We start from the raw sequence: 17,403 nt of genomic DNA on the forward strand, positions 1-17,403 counted from the left end.
GTTTGCCCTCAACCAGATCACTGAGTTGGAGCAGAGTGAAGACATTGGGAGACAGACGTCTGTTGGGTCAGGTTGTTTCCATCTGGAGTGGCAGTACTTGGCCCACTGCAGCACTGGGTCTCTCTGAATCCAGGAGTTCCTATTTCTCACATCTCCTTTCACAGACAGTTTAGCACTTCTCTCTCTTAATATTACAAAATTCAGTATTTCCACCAGGAGCTAATGAATGAAACAGCTTTGTCCTTGGACTTTGAGACTACTTGGATCCTTTTGATCCCTTCAAGGTAGAGTGCCTTATACCTACTTACAGTGACAGAAAGCTGTATTTGCTGCAAGTGCAAGAATTACATTTTATTTTTTGTTACAGATGAGGGTTGTAAGGAGACACTGGCTTTTGTGTTCATTGCTGGATACAGCATTGCTTGGTTAAAATCACCCAGAGAGTAAGCTAACATTCTGGTATATGGGTAAGGTGTGTATGCACATTTCAAATTTTTTTTTTTGCCTACCTCTGCATCTTTTAGAGATGCCTTTTGGATACAGTTAGACTCTAATTTAATCTGTATCAGTATCTGTGAGCTGTTTGTATTGCCAGTATACTAAAATACTAATTTCTTTCAACAGAGACAGATTTCTGAAGCTGGTGAAGATGATGCAGTGTATCACGTGGCACTTACTCTAAAAGCTTTAAAGTGTGACTTCTCCCAGAATGTTCAAACAAGGCTCAGAGTTAGCACTGCATGCTGTTGTTGAAAAGCTGAGTTGACGAAAAACAACTTAGCAAAACATATTGCTTGTTGAAAAATGCTTCAGTTTATGCGATATTTCCAATGGGAGTGTGTAAGGGGAGGATGGCCTACAGGGTTTAATAAAGCTTTGTGGATTTTTCCAGAAATGGTATTGCTTTTGTTCTTCTATGGGAAGACTGAGAAAAAGTCCAGAACTGACCCATCATTGCTTTGTGTCCTGGAGGTAGATTATGTGAGGATAATGGGCAAATAGGAAGGGGCTCTCCCTTCCAAAGGCTTATGTACTGAATTCAGAGTAAATAATCTTCCATGGTGGGAAAAAACTTATGGCTTTCAGTAAGGCATAACTGACAAATGTGGCTTGAATGCTGCAAATCATCTCTGGCTGTGTAATTAATTATGTCCTAGGATGTTTCCCAAATGCTTTCTTTAACAGCTGGGTTTTCACAACTTGGAAAGAGAGAAGTATTGACATTTTATACTGATATATACACTATGTACTGTCCATTGAAACTGGACCATTATTTGAATAATAAAGCCTGCACTGAGTGATTGGTAAAACAGATGAAATAAAAAACATCCCATTTTAACTCTGCCTTATTTTAAACAACTAGGTGAGCAGATGGAACATCTTTATCAATATGGTCTGATAGAGGAACAGTTTCTTACATGTCACAAGCAGAGGGATATTTTGTTGTCTTTTATTGCCCTGCAGGCAGAGGAAAATAAAAAGACTACTGGTTAGGGGCCCTTTTTCTGATTCTTTGGATTGTTATTTTTGAGTCCTTGGAATGGTATAAAAACTCTGTATCTTTAAGAATTGCTTTAGAGTTGTCAGGTGTGATAATGGGTTATGTATGAGGTGAGACCCACTTCAGACTCTGAGCTGTTGTGCAATCTGTAAGCAAAGGCCAAACAAAGTCCAAAAATAGAGTCCAGAATAGCAGTGGCTGCCAGAGGCATTAAAGAAGAAACAAACATACAGCTTTTTCATTGTGCTTAAGACCAGAAAAAATCATTGTGATTACCTAGTCTGACCTCTTGCATTACACAGGCCATAGAACATTGCTCAGTGATTGCTACAGGTAGGATAGAGGGGGTTTTGTTTGTTTTTAATTGAATTGACAGTTCAATCCAACTTTAGAAGGACATCCATCTTTGAAGTTTGGAGTAGTAAAGAGCCTGTAGTGTTTCTTTGGGAGCTGCCCCAGTGGTTAATCAGTGGCAGTGTAAAGGTAGTGCATTCTTATCTGTCTGAATTAGGCTGATTTCGGCTTCTAGTTATGTATTCTGTGAGAGACAAGAAGTCTTCCTCCTGTCACACATCTCCTCATGCAGGCTTTTAAAGACCAGGGTAGCTACCAATAGGTATCATGTTCAGCAGTGTTTAATATATTAGTTCTCTCTCTTCAGAGTTCTCTTCTCTTTGAGTCCTCAAATCATTCTTGTTGCTCTTAAAATTGTTTGGGCTCATCAGCATTTACTGTCTCACTAACCCGTGTATCCCAAAGCAGACTGTTAGCAAAAATCTTATGCTTGGTTCCAGATATGTTCTGGACTAAGAACCAGGTCTGGTGTAACTGAGTCAAAGCATGCCCCTTAAATGGTGATTGCCCACTCAAAGCTAGTTCTAGCTAAGAAACATATCCATTCCATTTAATTTGTTAACTAGATTAATCCCTATAATGTCTGTATTGTTGTGTAAGTTAATTTTCATGTTGAAATTGCATGCACAATTAAGGTTCACCAGAATACTAGGATAATATGTCAGCATTATGTCAGAGACATCAAAGGTTTGTTTGTATTAGGTTTGGTTGACAAGAATTATATTCCATAGATTTCAGTGTTTATACTCAATTATACTTCTAATTTCTCTTGTTGAAGATGTTTATTTGTTGTTGTTTCCCCTGTTAAGTTTATTCTTGCATGTGCTTGATCACACATTTGCACTTTCCCCAATTTGTGTTGATATTTGGCAAGCTAACAAGGAGCAGACTAGGAAGGGTTCAGCTTGCTTTTTTAGGTACTTGGGAGTGTACTCAGTCTCATACTGTGGACTTTTTCTCTTGGGTTCATTTCCCCCCTATGCTTTTTACTCACTTTCACCGGAGGCAGGTCAGTAATGGAGACAAATGAGGTTAACACCTGCCTAAAATAAATGCAGACACATATAATCTCTATTGCTTACTTTCCTGAGGGGATGAGGCATTGTTATAGACACAATAGGTCAGACATCAATTGTGGTTTTCATTTACCTGGCCTGTTTCTTCTTCAAAAGTCCTGATTTTTTTTTTTTTCCTGGTGCAGAACAGTAGTTCAGTTGAGATCCATGTAAGCGACAGTGCCTAAAACTTGTAGAACTCAGTTTTATAGTGATCTGTCAGCACTCTGAACATATTCCCTGACATAAATAATGCATCAAAGATGTGAATTAAGAGCAGTGAAAATATTTGCAGTGTGGAAATGGATAATACTGTTTCAGAAACAAATTTTACTTTCAGATTGCATAGTGAATTTAAGTATAGTAGCATCTACAAAAAATATCACAAAACAGTTTTCAAGAGGAAGGTCTCCTTAGGATGAGAGAATAAACAAAATAAAGTTTCAGCATTTAAATTCTCAAACTGGTATATTTCAGGAGTTAATTTCAAGAGCTTTGTTTGTGTGTTGCAGGTTACACAGAGAATATTCTACACAGTGAATCGATCCTGGTCTGGGAAGATCACTCTAACAGAGCTGAGGAAAAGCAACTTCTTGCAAGTATGTTGGTTTCTGCCTGAACAAGATATAGAATGCATCATACCTTTGTTCCTATAGATGCATGCTTTATAGTGAGGGAGGGCAAATGCTGAGTGCTGGAGCTAGTGGAGGAGTTGTGCCAGAGCTGAGAGAAGACCAGTGACTGGAGTAGCCAAGAGCACACTGTTAAAAGGTCAAGGGGTGACTTCACAACTGCTCTGAAGCTACATCAAGCTGATTGGCTCTTGGCTCCTGATCTAGGCAAAGAGGAAGGGAAGCAAGACCCAGCAGTGCACCAATGTGAAGTGGCTTATTGAGCAGCCAAGAATAGCTGCTGGATTGCCTACAATACTGGTGGGTAGGACAGCCAATTTCCTGACTCCCAGCCAGCAACCAGTCCACTGACAGTTGGTCAGGCATGTTGTGCTGCGCAATTGCAAGACCATGCATCTCGGGAGCCGATTTCCACTTTTGCAATAGACTTCTTCAGAAAGGAGGTTAAAACTGTCTAAGGCTGCTCAACTCCAGCCCAACCTAAAAAGACAGAAAGTCTTTAAGCTGAAAGGTTAAGGACTCAGCTAAAGCAGTGAGACTTCCCTACTGCGGCCTGGTTCTCCCTTCCAGATATAGTGTGCTATCTTCTTCAAAAACCTCAAGCATGAATTCACACTTCTCCTCCTTTCAGACATCTTGTGCAACACTGATCACATCAGCTAATTCCCAACACTTGGGAATCCAAGTGTTCCCTTGGATTATCTCATGCCAGTCCAAAGCCCTCTGATCCCAGTTCCTCCCTAACCTCTGTTATAAACAAATCCTCCCAACTTATCCTGCATCTTTATTCACTTACTTTCTCCTGTTACACACTCTTCCCTTTTTCTCCTTGCATATCTACTCTGCCTTTTATCTCCTGCAGCAGGGAAGTTCAGCTCTGGGGCCATAATTTCACTTGGGCAGCTCTTTGCTGCATGTGTAAATGGCATATTTTGGCATGAGCTATAAAAGAGAAAAAACAGCTATTGAAAAGCCTCCCCAAGTGATTGTCATCTGCAGAGAAATGAAGAGACCCATGAAGAATCTGGAAAAAGGCTAGTGAGCGATTGATCAGAGGTTTTTAGACTTGAGTGTCAGCAAGTCAGAATAGTGCAGGTCTGGCAGTGCCACACTGTCGTCCCTGTCTGAAACTTTACTGAACCTGGTGGATAGCAGGACGTGAGAGTTTTGTTGAGACTCAGTTGGGTTCCTTGGACATGGAGATGACTGGAGGTTGGTGTTGAACTATCAGTGCCTACACAGAGCACAGCATCTGCTTACATGGTTATGGACAGAAGGGCCACTAAGCCTGCCTGCTTAGAGACACAGCTCCCTGGGATAGCTCTTAGGCTGTGTTCACCTTCTCCCTTCTGAGAGGCTGTGAGGACAGGGGAGGACTTGAGTAGCTCACTTGAGTCTGTTAGCTTTTTCACATGCCTGCAGTCATCATTTATTAGACTGAAAAGGCTGTCTGGTGTCCTGTGGCCTCAGCTCTAGGAGAAAGGCAAGCAGGGAGGTGATACTGGTAAACGTGCAATACCCTCCTGTTGGTGGGAACACCGAGCGGAGGGAAGGACAGGGGTAGGTGTGAACTGGGAATGAAACAAGGATGTTGACACTAAATGTTTTCCAACAAGACATGTTAACAGATGTCATGGTTGGAAATCTGTCTGAGCCTCCCAGTTAAACCAGACTAATTCCTGTCAGCAACAGCCTAGGAAAATCCATGTGATTGGTTTGATCTAATTGGGATCTATCCCTCCTTCCCCAGTCCAGGCATCAGTCTGGAGCAAGACTTGATTTTGCTCTTCAGGAGCTAGGCAGTGGGTATCAATACATCTCAGTTCCTGTGGAGAACTGTGGACTTGCTGTTGTAAATGGCTCTTAAGAGTCTCTGGTGGAGGTCAGAAATGTTTCACAAATAATGGATCCCAGCTGACACAGCAGTTGTGTTCTTGTTTCTCTGCATCGATTTTCACTATAGCTGAAAATTAGCAGAAATTGTTCACAGGAGTAGCAGAAATACTGTGCATACATATGCTAACCAGGATAGCCAAGCCAGATGCTCCTTAAGTGCCTGTTGAGGAATGCAGCAACGAAATCTCCTGTAGGGTGCAGAGGCTGCATTTTGGATTAGCTCACAGCTGTGTTCACCCAACTTCCACAGAGGATGGAGGACTTAAGCTGCTGAACTGCCTCTTTGCCTAGATTTAACTTCTCAATTTATTTGTACTCTTTCAGACTCTTGCTCTCTTGGAAGAAGAGGATGACATAAATCAGATCACAGATTATTTCTCCTATGAGCACTTCTATGTTATATATTGTAAATTCTGGGAGCTGGATACTGACCATGATCTTTACATCAGCCAGAAGGATCTGGCTAGGTACAGTGATCAAGGTATGCTACCTGCAAGATGTGGTAGGACAAAGGGGATTGCTGAAAATAGAGTGTTCCTACTAAAGACTAAAGTCTAGCTTTAATTTGGTTAATTTCATGCCTCAAAAATTTTAAATGGAGCCATCCATCTCTTACACAAATGCTGATTTACAGAGCCAGTTGTAGGGGCTTAGACACAGAGAAATGCAGTACACACTATTTTCTGCATGAGTAGCTAGAGAGGGAGCTTCTGTTCATGTGGGTCACTGCCAGAAGGACAAGCTAAAATAATGTCTTGAAACTTACATATTATTTACTAAGGGTTTTGCAGGAACTTGGAAGTAGGGACAAGAAGGACAAGCCCATGTGAACTTCAAAGACTGCTGAAGTGCAAACTCATTATGTGTGAGAGAAATTCCAGAGTCCAGTGAAGCTTGGTGAATCTCCGTTTGCAGATGTACTCTGGAGAATATCTCTGGAGTTTAGTGTGGGACTCCTTCCCACAAGTTGAGCAGATGCTATGAGTTTTAAAACATTCAAGGGCCATGGATAAGTTAATGGAATACAAATCCACAAAGGACTAAAAAATCCAAAGGCACTTGTTCTGTATGCTTGTGCTAGATGGAGGCACTCAGATCGACTGTTTTTGGGATTATCCATGTTCTGAGAGCATGATATTCCCATGTGCTTAAATGTTAGAACTCATGATGTAATGTTTTGGACAAGAGCTTAAGCTATTGACCAGTGTGTTTAATCCTGAAGATAAAGCAGTCTTGGCTTTTTCCATGTAGTTGTACTTTTTGGAAAAACGGGTCTGGGACACAGAATCAGATTTGGGGAAAAGCAATGTTTGGACACATGTGACTTGAGGTGGCAGGAAAGGTGAAGTGTGTGGTAGGGTGTTGTAGTGTGTAGGGCTACAGCGATCTGGAGGTGTGCCAAGTTGTCAAGCATTGCTGGAGCTCTAGGGATGGGGGCAATGTTTTGTAGGAGCCAAGATCCTTGTGGGCTCAAGAAAGAAGGAAAGGGGTGTGAAAGTGACAGTGCTGTAGGTATGTGTGTGTGTCAAAGTGGTGTGGTGACCCAGGTGTTCTGAGTGCAGGCTTATGGGAAGGCCGTGGGGATTCTGGGAGTCAGGAGCATTAATAGAGCTGGATGAGGTGAGGATGGAGGAGTGCCTGACTTCAGATAGGTGATATGGGACACTTGGACCCTGCTGGGAGGCTGGAGTGTGGGGATGGAATATTTGTTGCACAGGAGGCTTGAGAGCACTGGGTGCTGGGGAGCTAAAGATGGAAGGGGTGCTGTGGGCAGGTGAAGGGGAGAAGCCATCAGTGCAGCAACATGTCAGCACTATGCCAGGGGGATTGGAGGGGTGGTGCAGGTTGGGTCTGCCTGGCTGGTGTGCTGGAAGTGTGCCAGGGCTGCAGAAGTGATGTAGAAGGAGCTAAGGTGGAGGTCTAAAGGAACTGTGTCGGCAGTCTGGGATGGTGAGGTCAGTGTGCAAACCCTGCTCAAGGCTGGTCCTTGCTGCTCAGCTGGTTTCCCTCTGCCCTAACAGTCTATCCCACACGTTTTCTGGCTGGCAAAGCCCTGCCACTCGCCTAAAACGGTGCTTGATTTTCATTGGCCTTCCCTGCAGCAGGATTGCCACAGCTTGTGCTCTGCTAAGAAGTGTTTTATAGGGATTTAATGTGTGATTTTTTGCTTGATACCTGAACTTCTTTTGCAATACGCACTAAAGTTGTCTCCTATCAGCAGGATTTGCTTATGCAACAAGTCCTGCTACAGCAAAGTAGGAGTAACACTGCCCATGTCCAAGAATCCAGAACCCATATTTTCTGATACTTACAGTGTTTGGGAGGATACAAGGGCAGCCCCATTGGGAGAATCATCTTTGGTTTTCACAAGATGCTGCTAAACAGAGACCAGTAAAATGGCTAGACAGGCAATGTAGATAGAGCTTTCTTTAGCAGTGGGGAATTACTTTGTGTGGATTCAGCATAAACAACTGATTGTAGTTATTCCTGTGACCTGTAGCTTCATTTTTTCCATGTTTTCTTTGTTTCTAGCTTTATCAAACAGGATTATCGAGCGAATATTCAGCGGCGCTGTGGTGAGGTGAGTAATAGCATACTGGTTGGGGATAGAAGTGAAAGGGATTTCTGTGAAGCTGATTGGAAATGCAAGATACTCTCAAAAATTCCTACTGATCAGAATGGTTTCCAACATGGTGCTCCAGTTGGAGCTGCCTGAAAATTGAGTGGGACTTCTCAGTACCTTAAGAAAACAAATTAAAAAATTCTGTAGGATGACCACCTGTAGACCTCATCATAGAACAAGCTGGGCATAGCCAGAGGGAGTGTGCAAGCACTCTGTGTTTGTGCCTCACGGTGTCACAGGGATAGCTGGAGAGTGCTACTTTAAAGTCTCTGAAAAGTAAAACAGCCTGGCACTTGTGGGAGGGGATATGGTAGATGAGCCTTAGCTCTGCAGTGACAGCAAGGCAGCAAATGCTGTGCCTTTGGGGAAGTGCACAAGGACTGGTGCTGCAGAGTACAGGCTAAATGGGCAACGATGCCTCATTTTCTCTCACTAATGATTTGGGGCTTTTGAAAAATATGTTTGATAACATTCTGAGTATTTAGGAGCCTGGTAATTTGTTGTTTTGTTTGGGTTTTTTTTCCTCGTGTCTTCCAGAGGCAATGAAGTTCAAAAAGAAGGCCGCATGAGTTATGCTGATTTTGTGTGGCTCTTGATTTCGGAGGAAGACAAAAGGAGTGCTACAAGGTTTGACTGATTTCTGTGTCTTAGTAAAAGTATTGAGATGAGCAGATTAGGTTATAGAAGCTTCTGTGACCTAACAAGAGATGGCAGATAATGTTTGGTCAAATCATTTGCCTTTCTTGAGAAGAAATTGTGTAGAAGCAGAGTTTTCTTGTAACGTTAAACATCTTGGTGACCCCGTGCCATGAATCACTGGCTCTGGGGATAAACCTGTGAGATGTTTGCAGCAGATAAGCATGTTCCCTTCATGCATGTAGTAAGTACGTAGAGAAGGGTTTGTAGGGAAAACTTTGTAAAACCTGCCCACATGCCTGGTTTGTACAGCCAGCAGGAGACTACTATGCAGAGCTGAACTAGGTCTGCATGTGATTGTTAGGGCAAGGAATCTTACAAGTGAAAATGAGGAGAATTCATAAATGCAGGATTGGACTATCCAGAAGTGAAAGGGTAGAGTCTAACTACTTGAAATATAAAGGAGTAGAGGAAATAAGCTCTTGAGTGTTGGCCTGTGCCCTGATCATTCCCAAAGGGTTTTTTCATCCCTGGTTTTATGCCAGTCTTTGGGCAGAAGAGCATTAGAGGACGGGGGAAGAGGAATGTGCATTGCTGCAATGTCTGCTGTATGGATTTCCTAGTGCGGTGCTGTGCTTTCACTAGTCCTGTCTCTTTTTGCTAGCATTGAGTACTGGTTTCGGTGCATGGACCTGGATGGGGACGGAGTGCTCTCCATGTATGAACTGGAGTACTTTTATGAGGAGCAGTGTGAGCGGATGGAAGTGATGGGCATAGAACCACTGCCGTTTCATGACTTACTGTGTCAGATGCTTGATCTCGTTAAGCCAGAGAGGGATGGTAAGTCCTGTTTAATCAGAGTTTCTCTTTGATCTGTGATGGATTAAGAAAGTAATTGCTGGGGACCCATCTATAGGTTAGAGCCTTGTGCTAGAATCACAGTGCTGAAATTACTGCACAAGGTCAAAGTCTGAACAGTGGCTCTTGTGCCATCATGTTATGCATCAGGAGGTTTGAAATAATAAAACAATGTGAATTAACTTGCTGGAACTGGAGCAACAAGTCTTGTATATTCCAGCTGTGGGATGTGCGGACAGTCTAGATTATGAAACCAGACCATTCACGTTCTCATATTTCACATGAATCTGAAGACCTCCATGTGTATGTGAGATTTAAGTCTAATAAACCCACCCATTTATTGAATAATGTTAAAATCCTTGACTGACTTCGGAGGAAATTTTGTAATATTGTAGCATACTGGTGTTATAATTAAAACTTTGATAAGACTTGACAAGGAATACATCCAGTCTCTCACTAAGTAAGAACAGCACAATAATGTGGAGTTTTTTTTCTGTAGGAAGAGTAACCCTTCGAGACCTGAAGAGGTGCAGAATGGCTCATGTATTCTACAACACCTTCTTCAATTTAGAGAAATATCTGGACAATGAACAGAGGGATCCCTTTGCAGTGCAGAAGGTATAAATCACTTCTATTTCTAAATGCAGGCGGCCTTCTCAAATCCATCTTTGGAATGAAACTGGATGTAGGAAAAATCCAACTGAATAGAAGAAAACCTTTTTCACAAATAGGGCAATCAAGTCACTGGAACAGGTTGCCCAAAGAGGTTGTGCAGCTTCTGTACTTGGAGGTTTTCAAGATGTGAGTGGACAAAGCCTTGAACTCCCTGTTTTGATCTCATAGCAAACCCTGATTTGAGTAGAGGTTGGGATGAGAGGCCTTCCTGGGTCTCTTCCAACTCAAATTATACTGCTATTCTATGATTCCTTGCCATCACTGATCCTACTAAACCAGCATGTGATTCTAGAAAGAATGACTGGACCCTGCTGAGTTGCACTGATTCAGCAGGCTGAAAAAGGGGTGCTCAACTGCACTAGAAGGAAACTTGGTTTGCTCAGTTTGAAAAGGAGCTGTGAGATTCAAAACTTGAGATCACATTTGTCTCTTCCAGTCTTCTACACAGCTGCAGTCATAAATAGGTAGGCTATATGTGAAGATTTATTAAAGATCTGGGTTGGAGTCTCATTCTTATAACAGCACTAGCAATTTTCCTGTAGCCTAAACAGAACCAAAGAGACAAAGCACCGTTACAACACAGGGGCTGAAGCAGATGAGATGACAACTCTGTGATCAGGCCACACATGCAGCAAACTAGATGGAAGGTTTGGATATTGCAGAGTGTGCCTGGTCATCTGCCTGGCTGTACCGTCATTCATCATCCTTTCTTCCCAAGGAGAGAAAATACAGGAGATTGTGTTTTGTATTGTGCAGTTGTTGCTCACCACTAGCTGTGGGATGTTGAGAGACTTGAGTTTTGTCAGCTGTTGGTGTAAAGTCCCTCACCTCTGGCTTTCCTTGCATATCCACTGAAACCAGATGTGCCTACAGTTTAAAGACTGTCTCCCATAAGCCTCTTATCTGGTCAAAGTACAGTCAAGTGGTGGGGATGCCAAAACCAACTCTGGTTCCCTCCCAGCTGTTCCCACATAACCTGTAAAAGGAACTTTGTGGTTCCATGATTCAAAGCTTAAATATATCATAATTCAGAACCACCTTACTTCTGTTTCTTTATTCAAACTGGATCAAGAGCAGTCAAGTGGGGCCAGGAAGGGTAACTTATTTTCCCTGTCTCACAGTAAATGGCAGAGAGCCAAATGTATATAAGGATGTTACTCTGCAACTTTCTGAAACTTGGCCAAAAATAGCAAGTTGTGAAGAGTTCCTAAAAAGATCAGTTATAATTAACATTTAATTAGTGATTTAAAATCGCTTACTTCTTTAACCAATTACAAAGTGCACAGATGCAGGGCTTGCTGAGCTAGAGCAAAGAAAATGTGCAGTTATTAATGTTCAGCATTTCTGAAACGAAGCAGGCTCAGCTTGTTGGCAGCTAAGGTCACACACTGAGCTTTATAGACTAAGGGATGTGTTTTTTTTCATAGTCATCTCTGTGCAGATGTTACAATAGTTTAAGATAACTGTGAATCCGTCAGTTGAGGCAATTTTTAACTAGCTGTTTCTTTACAGTTGCTTACTATTCCTAGAATTGTTGTTTCACATGTTTAGACCTATTGTAAACAGCTATAGAGAGGTATAGACTGAGTGTGCTTGACTGTCTGATCTCTTTAGGATGTTGAAAATGATGGCCCTGAACCCTCTGACTGGGACAGGTATGCTGCTGAAGAGTACGAAATTCTTGTGGCTGAGGAGTCTGGGAATGAACAGTTACAAGAAGGGTAAGCACAGGCATTGCACTGCCCTGGGGACATGCTATTTGGCTCCAGCTGACCTTAAGTAGTGGCATGTGGGTGCCACTTTTAACAGAGGTAGTGGATTACTGGACTTATCATTTGGACTCATCGCTGGAGCATGTGAAGCCTGAAACAGTTGCTCCAAAAGGCAGTATTGGTCTGTTTGTCACAATGGTCTTCTTTGTGGGCAGCCATTTGAATCAGCTACACACACTGCAGTAATGAAGATAGCTGGGAAAAAGGAAAAAGTATTTTTCTTTTGGCAACCATACAAAAAAAGAGATCAAATGAGTTTTCCTAGTCTTGGCCATGTGTTGACCATGTCACACTATCATAGAGCTCTGTTACATTATTATTATTTTTACATTTATTGTTATTATACATTTATCTGTTATTATTTACACTTATTACACCTGGTTGAGACTTTCTTTGGTCAAATAATTTTACTTTCTGCAAAACTTTGTCTGTTAGTCTGTGTTCTTCATAAGCTGTGTTTCATTGTTGTCATTCATTTACTAAGCTTGTTCACACTTTCTCTTTAAAACACTGCTGGTTTCTGCACTACCTTACACTCATTTTTGTAGCCTTCTATAAAATTATGGACAGACACTCCAGCTATCTTTAGAGTCAATGAATTGAGGCAGAGCTGTTGTTCCAGAATCTCTCTGTGTGCAAGGGCTTCCTGCAGAGGCTCCTAATGGAGATGCAGTATAAGTATCTTTTAGATCTGTATCTGTGTTAGTATCTTGAGAATATCTCTCTAGAAGTCTCCAGGTTAATATAACAAACATGCAAAGAATGCTTACCCCATGTTAATCTTGCATGATTCAGGATTTCATCCATTCGTGAACAGTATGGTACTGAGAAGATTGCATAATTTTCAAAACTTCCCACACTGGAAATTGCTTGGGATAACAGTAGCACCTACTAATTAGCCATAGAGATTTGTAAAGCCATTGGGAGCTATGTTTCCCTCCCTCCCTGTGATGTGCATCCAAACAGCTATGGGCTGTTCCCTCATCTCCTTTGAGCTGCCTCGCCTTTTTGTGGCCTTCACAATGGAAGATGAGGTAACACAGGATGGAAGATAAATTGCTGTATTCCCTGCAGCTGCTTTGCAACACCTGTGTCCTCAGCACAGAAAAGACATAGGAGTCTGCCATAAAAGCTTTGCAGGACCATGTATCCCTAAACTCACCAAAACCAGAGGACAAGTGGCAGGTGATGTCAGATTTTTGAAGTCTGTCTGAAACAGCTCTGTGTCTTCCTGTAAAGAGCATGTCAGCAACCTTGCTGCTTGCTTTTAAGAGCCCCTGAAAAGCTCTGTAGTCATGGTAGCAGGATTAGATCTCATTTGTGGAGCATAGCAACAGATCATGCAGGAAAAAAGGAAGGGAAAAAGAAAAACAAAGAGCTGGATGCCCGGACAAATTTGCCAGAAACAGGCACTGAGTTTTTGCACATACATTATTTCTGCTGTCCTTTGAGGATGATGGAAACAGGGAGTGGGGACAAAACCAAGACAAGACAGTGGAAGATTTTTAGCTAAGTTAACTGGCAGAAACTGAAATCTGGTATTTGTCTTATTAACACATTTGCAAATAAGCATCATTCAGCAATTGCAGATGAATGAATTAGTGTGTACCACATTTGTGACTTAGCCCTGCCCATAGAATCTCTGGAAGGAGGGTTTCTAAAACCAGTCAGTATCTGGCTGGCTGGCTGCAGGCTTGCACGTGAGAGAGCACTGCTCCTGGAAGAGGAATCTCTTCAAGACATAGTGGATGTTCAGAGTGACTTCAAGGGTGCCGTGACTCTAGTGAGAGCTACAATCACCAAAAATGAGAAAGGTGTCTTGCTCAAGAAAACAGTGGTGCATCATGTTTCGCTGGAAGCTTAAGCTGATGTGAACACCTCTCAGCCATGCTCTGCTTTCTACATCTGTGTATGAGATTCAATGAACAGAGTCTGTTCTCTGGTGAATGTACACACTCATTGTTTGAAAGCAGAACCAAGAGTTGAATCTGACCAATGCAAGCTCTTAATGCAGATACAAGCATTGGTTTTGCAGAAATCCTTTCTTGCAGTCCAGACTATGGCCTGCCTGGCAGAAGTAAGCACTGCTTTGTTCACTGTTCCAGAAACCAGTTTCAGTCAGCTGATGTACATGGAAGCCACAACTGCCTTCATGGAAAGAGTTCTTTCTCCATAGGATGGGAAATGAGGAGGAGGAGGAGACCATGTTTTATCAGTTGCTGATAGGAAAGAACCCCCTTCACCTGAGCAACAAGGAGCGAGGGCACAATGCAGAGCAATCCTGCTCAGGGGCAGATAGGTGGGACAAAGGATCAGGTGATGTTGGTTTAGGCAGCTTAGACTGTTTTTCTTGTCTCTTTCAAATCAGTTGATGGCTCTGTTGCTCACTTTCATGAACGCAGCAGCATAAGGAAGGGAAAGGGGGAAGAAGTACATTGCTGAACCAGTGACAAAATGTGTGTTTGCCAGAAGGAAGGACAAAAAATTTCCTGGAGTAATTTGCCTTCTCTGAACAAGCTAGAGTTGCCATGGTTGAGTCTTGAGGATGTGTTTAATCTACATGAGCCCATATGTGTATTTATGGGACTGTGACATTTTGAAACTGGCCTGGAAGGAGAGAAGGTGATTATCTTTAGTGCTAATCTCATGGAAAAGCTGTCCCTTGGATGCTTCCTAGCCATAAAAGTGGAAAGCATTTTCTCCAAGATGGGAAAGGAAGGTGCTGTTGAGCCTTAAGGAGCAAAAGAGTGAAATGGAAAAGTAACTCACATGGGGAAAAAACAATGGGAAGCTCCTTTTAAAGAAAACATGGGAAGGTTTAGTCCAGAAGCAAAAGGCACCAGAAAAAATAATTATAATGGAGTTCTAAGTGCTGGTGAATGTGCAAGATAAACAATACAGGAAAGAGGTCACATTCCATGTATAGGAAAAAAAGGAAGAAAGCTAACAGAAGTTGGTAAAACTGAAGGCAAAGGGGACATGAAAGGAACATTCCTAAGAACAGCATTCAAATGGAAATAAAAAGTTTTCCTCAGCTGCATCATTTTAAACCAAGGAGACATTAGAGAAACTGAGGTGCGTACAGCCGCACACAGTCCATTCCCAGGTGGGGAAGGCAGGAGAGGCAGGGCCATGCAGACTCCCAACAGGTACCGCTTTAAGCAAAAAGTGTGCATGTTGTGTACTTTTTGGCATCCTTGCATGCATAATCAGAACAGTTATTGGTGTAGGATCCAGACCATTGTTTCCCTTCTCCCGCTTATGCTAGGATCCAGAAGGTGGCAGAATTACTCAGCGGGTGCTTTCCTTTGTAGAAGAGAAGATGAAAATGTCCAGGAAGATCTCTGTGCTTTTTGTCTCCTCTTCACATAGGGATCACCAGACCATAGCACAGAATCCTCCCCACAGCTGGCTATACATACTGACACGCTCCCAAGGATTTGCTGTACCTACATATGGGTTAGTAAAGGGCAAAAACAGCACAAGAAGTGGGAGGCAATTCTTTCTTGGCACCCTCTGTGCTGGGGTATCAAAGGAGTTAACCTTTTTACAGCACAGTTTATCACTGAACAAACTAGAGCTATTCCTGTGCTTGCCATCAGAACACCTGCTCCAACACTTCCTTCATGAACAGCAATGCTTTCAGAACAAAAGGAAGAAGTTCAATTTCTTGAGAACCCCGAGACATTAATCTGTAGTGTGCTGGAACTGGAGGGAAAACATCTTAAAAACATCATTTCTCGGGAACAGGAATGGAATGAAAGCCCCAAAGCGATATCCTCTGCTGCAGAGGACAGAACCCAACCAGCCCAAATAGTGCAACTGGCTGGAGCTGAGAATTTGCAGCCAAACCTCCCCAGGCCGTAAATGCTAAGACCTGTCTATTAAACTTGAGACATGACAGCATGGCCACAATGTTCTTCTGTGGATGTCAAAACATATCCTAAGCCAGAAGATCCTGTGGAAACCAGGTGTTTCTGAGCAAGCCAAATCTCTTCTAGGGCTGGACAACTTTCTTCCTACACTGAACTATTAAGGCTACTGTGAGCTACTGAAAATTGTTCCTGAAACTGGATTCAAATTTTATAATGCTGAACACCAGTGAAAAGTTGTTTTGGAACTTACAAATGAGGATGGATGGGAGCACAAAGTCATGTCAGCTGTCAGAATACTATTACTACAGCACTGCTTTCAATATCCTCCTCCTTATAAATATCCTCCTCAAGGTTAACATCTTGCATGCTACTGTATTTTAGCCAGCTGCTTTAGTAGCCACTGAAATAACTTACCTGAAAAAGGTCTCGCCAAAATATGGCTTTTAAAGACATACCTTTTATCTTTGCAGATCATTTGAAGAAGACTATGACACAGATGAAGTCTTATCTCCCTCTGAAACTGGAGACAAGTCAGATAAACTAGTTTTCTGAGATCTCTCAGCATAGAGAAGTGGAAGACTTTAAATCAATATCTTTCAAACTGGATAGCATTCAGTCCCAAGACTCTTAGGGATTTTTCTTAAAGCTGTCATTGGAGCAACATGCTTTATTTTGTACACTGTAACTTGAAAACCCTTTTTCTCTTCCTGTGTAATTGCAATAAGGTAATTTCTATAAATGGCTTTTAAAAATGTGATACTGTGCACGCTCATTAAAAATGGTGATTGCACCTTGTTTCATTTATATATAAATTATGTTCCCAGATGTGCAATAAATGCCAGCATCTAATGATGAACTGTAACAACTTCATGCAACATCTACAGTGGTTGTTTCTCAGTTCAATCTCATGCTGTTCTGTCCCCTTGACTTTATACCAGGAGTGATAAAAGAGCTGCCAAATTAATTTAAATGTATGTCTAGAAATCTTTTTAAAAAGCAAGTCACAATGAAGTTTGATTTGTTTTTTTTTCTCCTTAGTGTCCTGGAAACCAAGGCACCATGCCTGTGGGGGGGGAGAGTGAAGTCCCCTTTTGTGCTTTAAACCACAAGCTCTTATATTTGATACTGAACATATTTTACTTCAATGAATCTGTGGACAGTTAAAGCACTACATGATGTAATGTTTCTCTGAGAATCTGAGATATAGTTAATATTTCTACATATTCTCCTGTGCATTAGATCTTCAGGCTAGTGTTTTTGTCTCTGTAAAAGTGTTTTCTAGCGTATTTGCAAAAAAAGACATATCTGCTGGTGTTTTGAAACTGTTTTGGCTTGCGTCCACCAGTTCTGTCCCTTCCCTGTGTTCTTCCCCTCTCTTGCATTCCTAACCTGTAGCCTTCTCCAAGAGAGTAAGCTGAGATCTTGAAGAAAAAACCCAGCCCTATCCTAGTGTGATAAATTTCTGTTACCAGGTCCTTTAACTGGTCAAGGAATTAGTCTGCAATATTGTAAAAAAATTATTTTCC

At 42.0% G+C, this 17,403-nt stretch overlaps 1 protein-coding gene across 2 annotated transcripts in view; it reads left to right on the forward strand.

Annotated features, from left to right (window-relative positions):
* The window catches only part of PPP2R3A (protein phosphatase 2 regulatory subunit B''alpha), a 42,614-nt gene extending 25,875 nt beyond the window's left edge, over nt 1–16,739 (forward strand). For both annotated transcript variants that reach the window (XM_010177458.1, XM_010177459.1), the window contains exons 6-14: nt 3,423–3,509; nt 5,763–5,919; nt 7,971–8,019; nt 8,599–8,688; nt 9,362–9,541; nt 10,059–10,173; nt 11,845–11,951; nt 14,115–14,119; nt 16,359–16,739. In XM_010177458.1, the coding sequence (XP_010175760.1) occupies nt 3,423–3,509; nt 5,763–5,919; nt 7,971–8,019; nt 8,599–8,688; nt 9,362–9,541; nt 10,059–10,173; nt 11,845–11,951; nt 14,115–14,119; nt 16,359–16,429 (861 nt within the window). In that variant the 3' untranslated portion in view covers nt 16,430–16,739. The remainder of the gene's footprint in view (nt 1–3,422; nt 3,510–5,762; nt 5,920–7,970; nt 8,020–8,598; nt 8,689–9,361; nt 9,542–10,058; nt 10,174–11,844; nt 11,952–14,114; nt 14,120–16,358) is intronic.
* The last annotated feature ends 664 nt before the right edge of the window (nt 16,740–17,403 follow it).

This window comes from Antrostomus carolinensis, unplaced genomic scaffold (assembly GCF_000700745.2).
Source record: "Antrostomus carolinensis isolate BGI_N321 unplaced genomic scaffold, ASM70074v2 scaffold18061, whole genome shotgun sequence".
Lineage (NCBI taxonomy): Eukaryota > Metazoa > Chordata > Aves > Caprimulgiformes > Caprimulgidae > Antrostomus > Antrostomus carolinensis.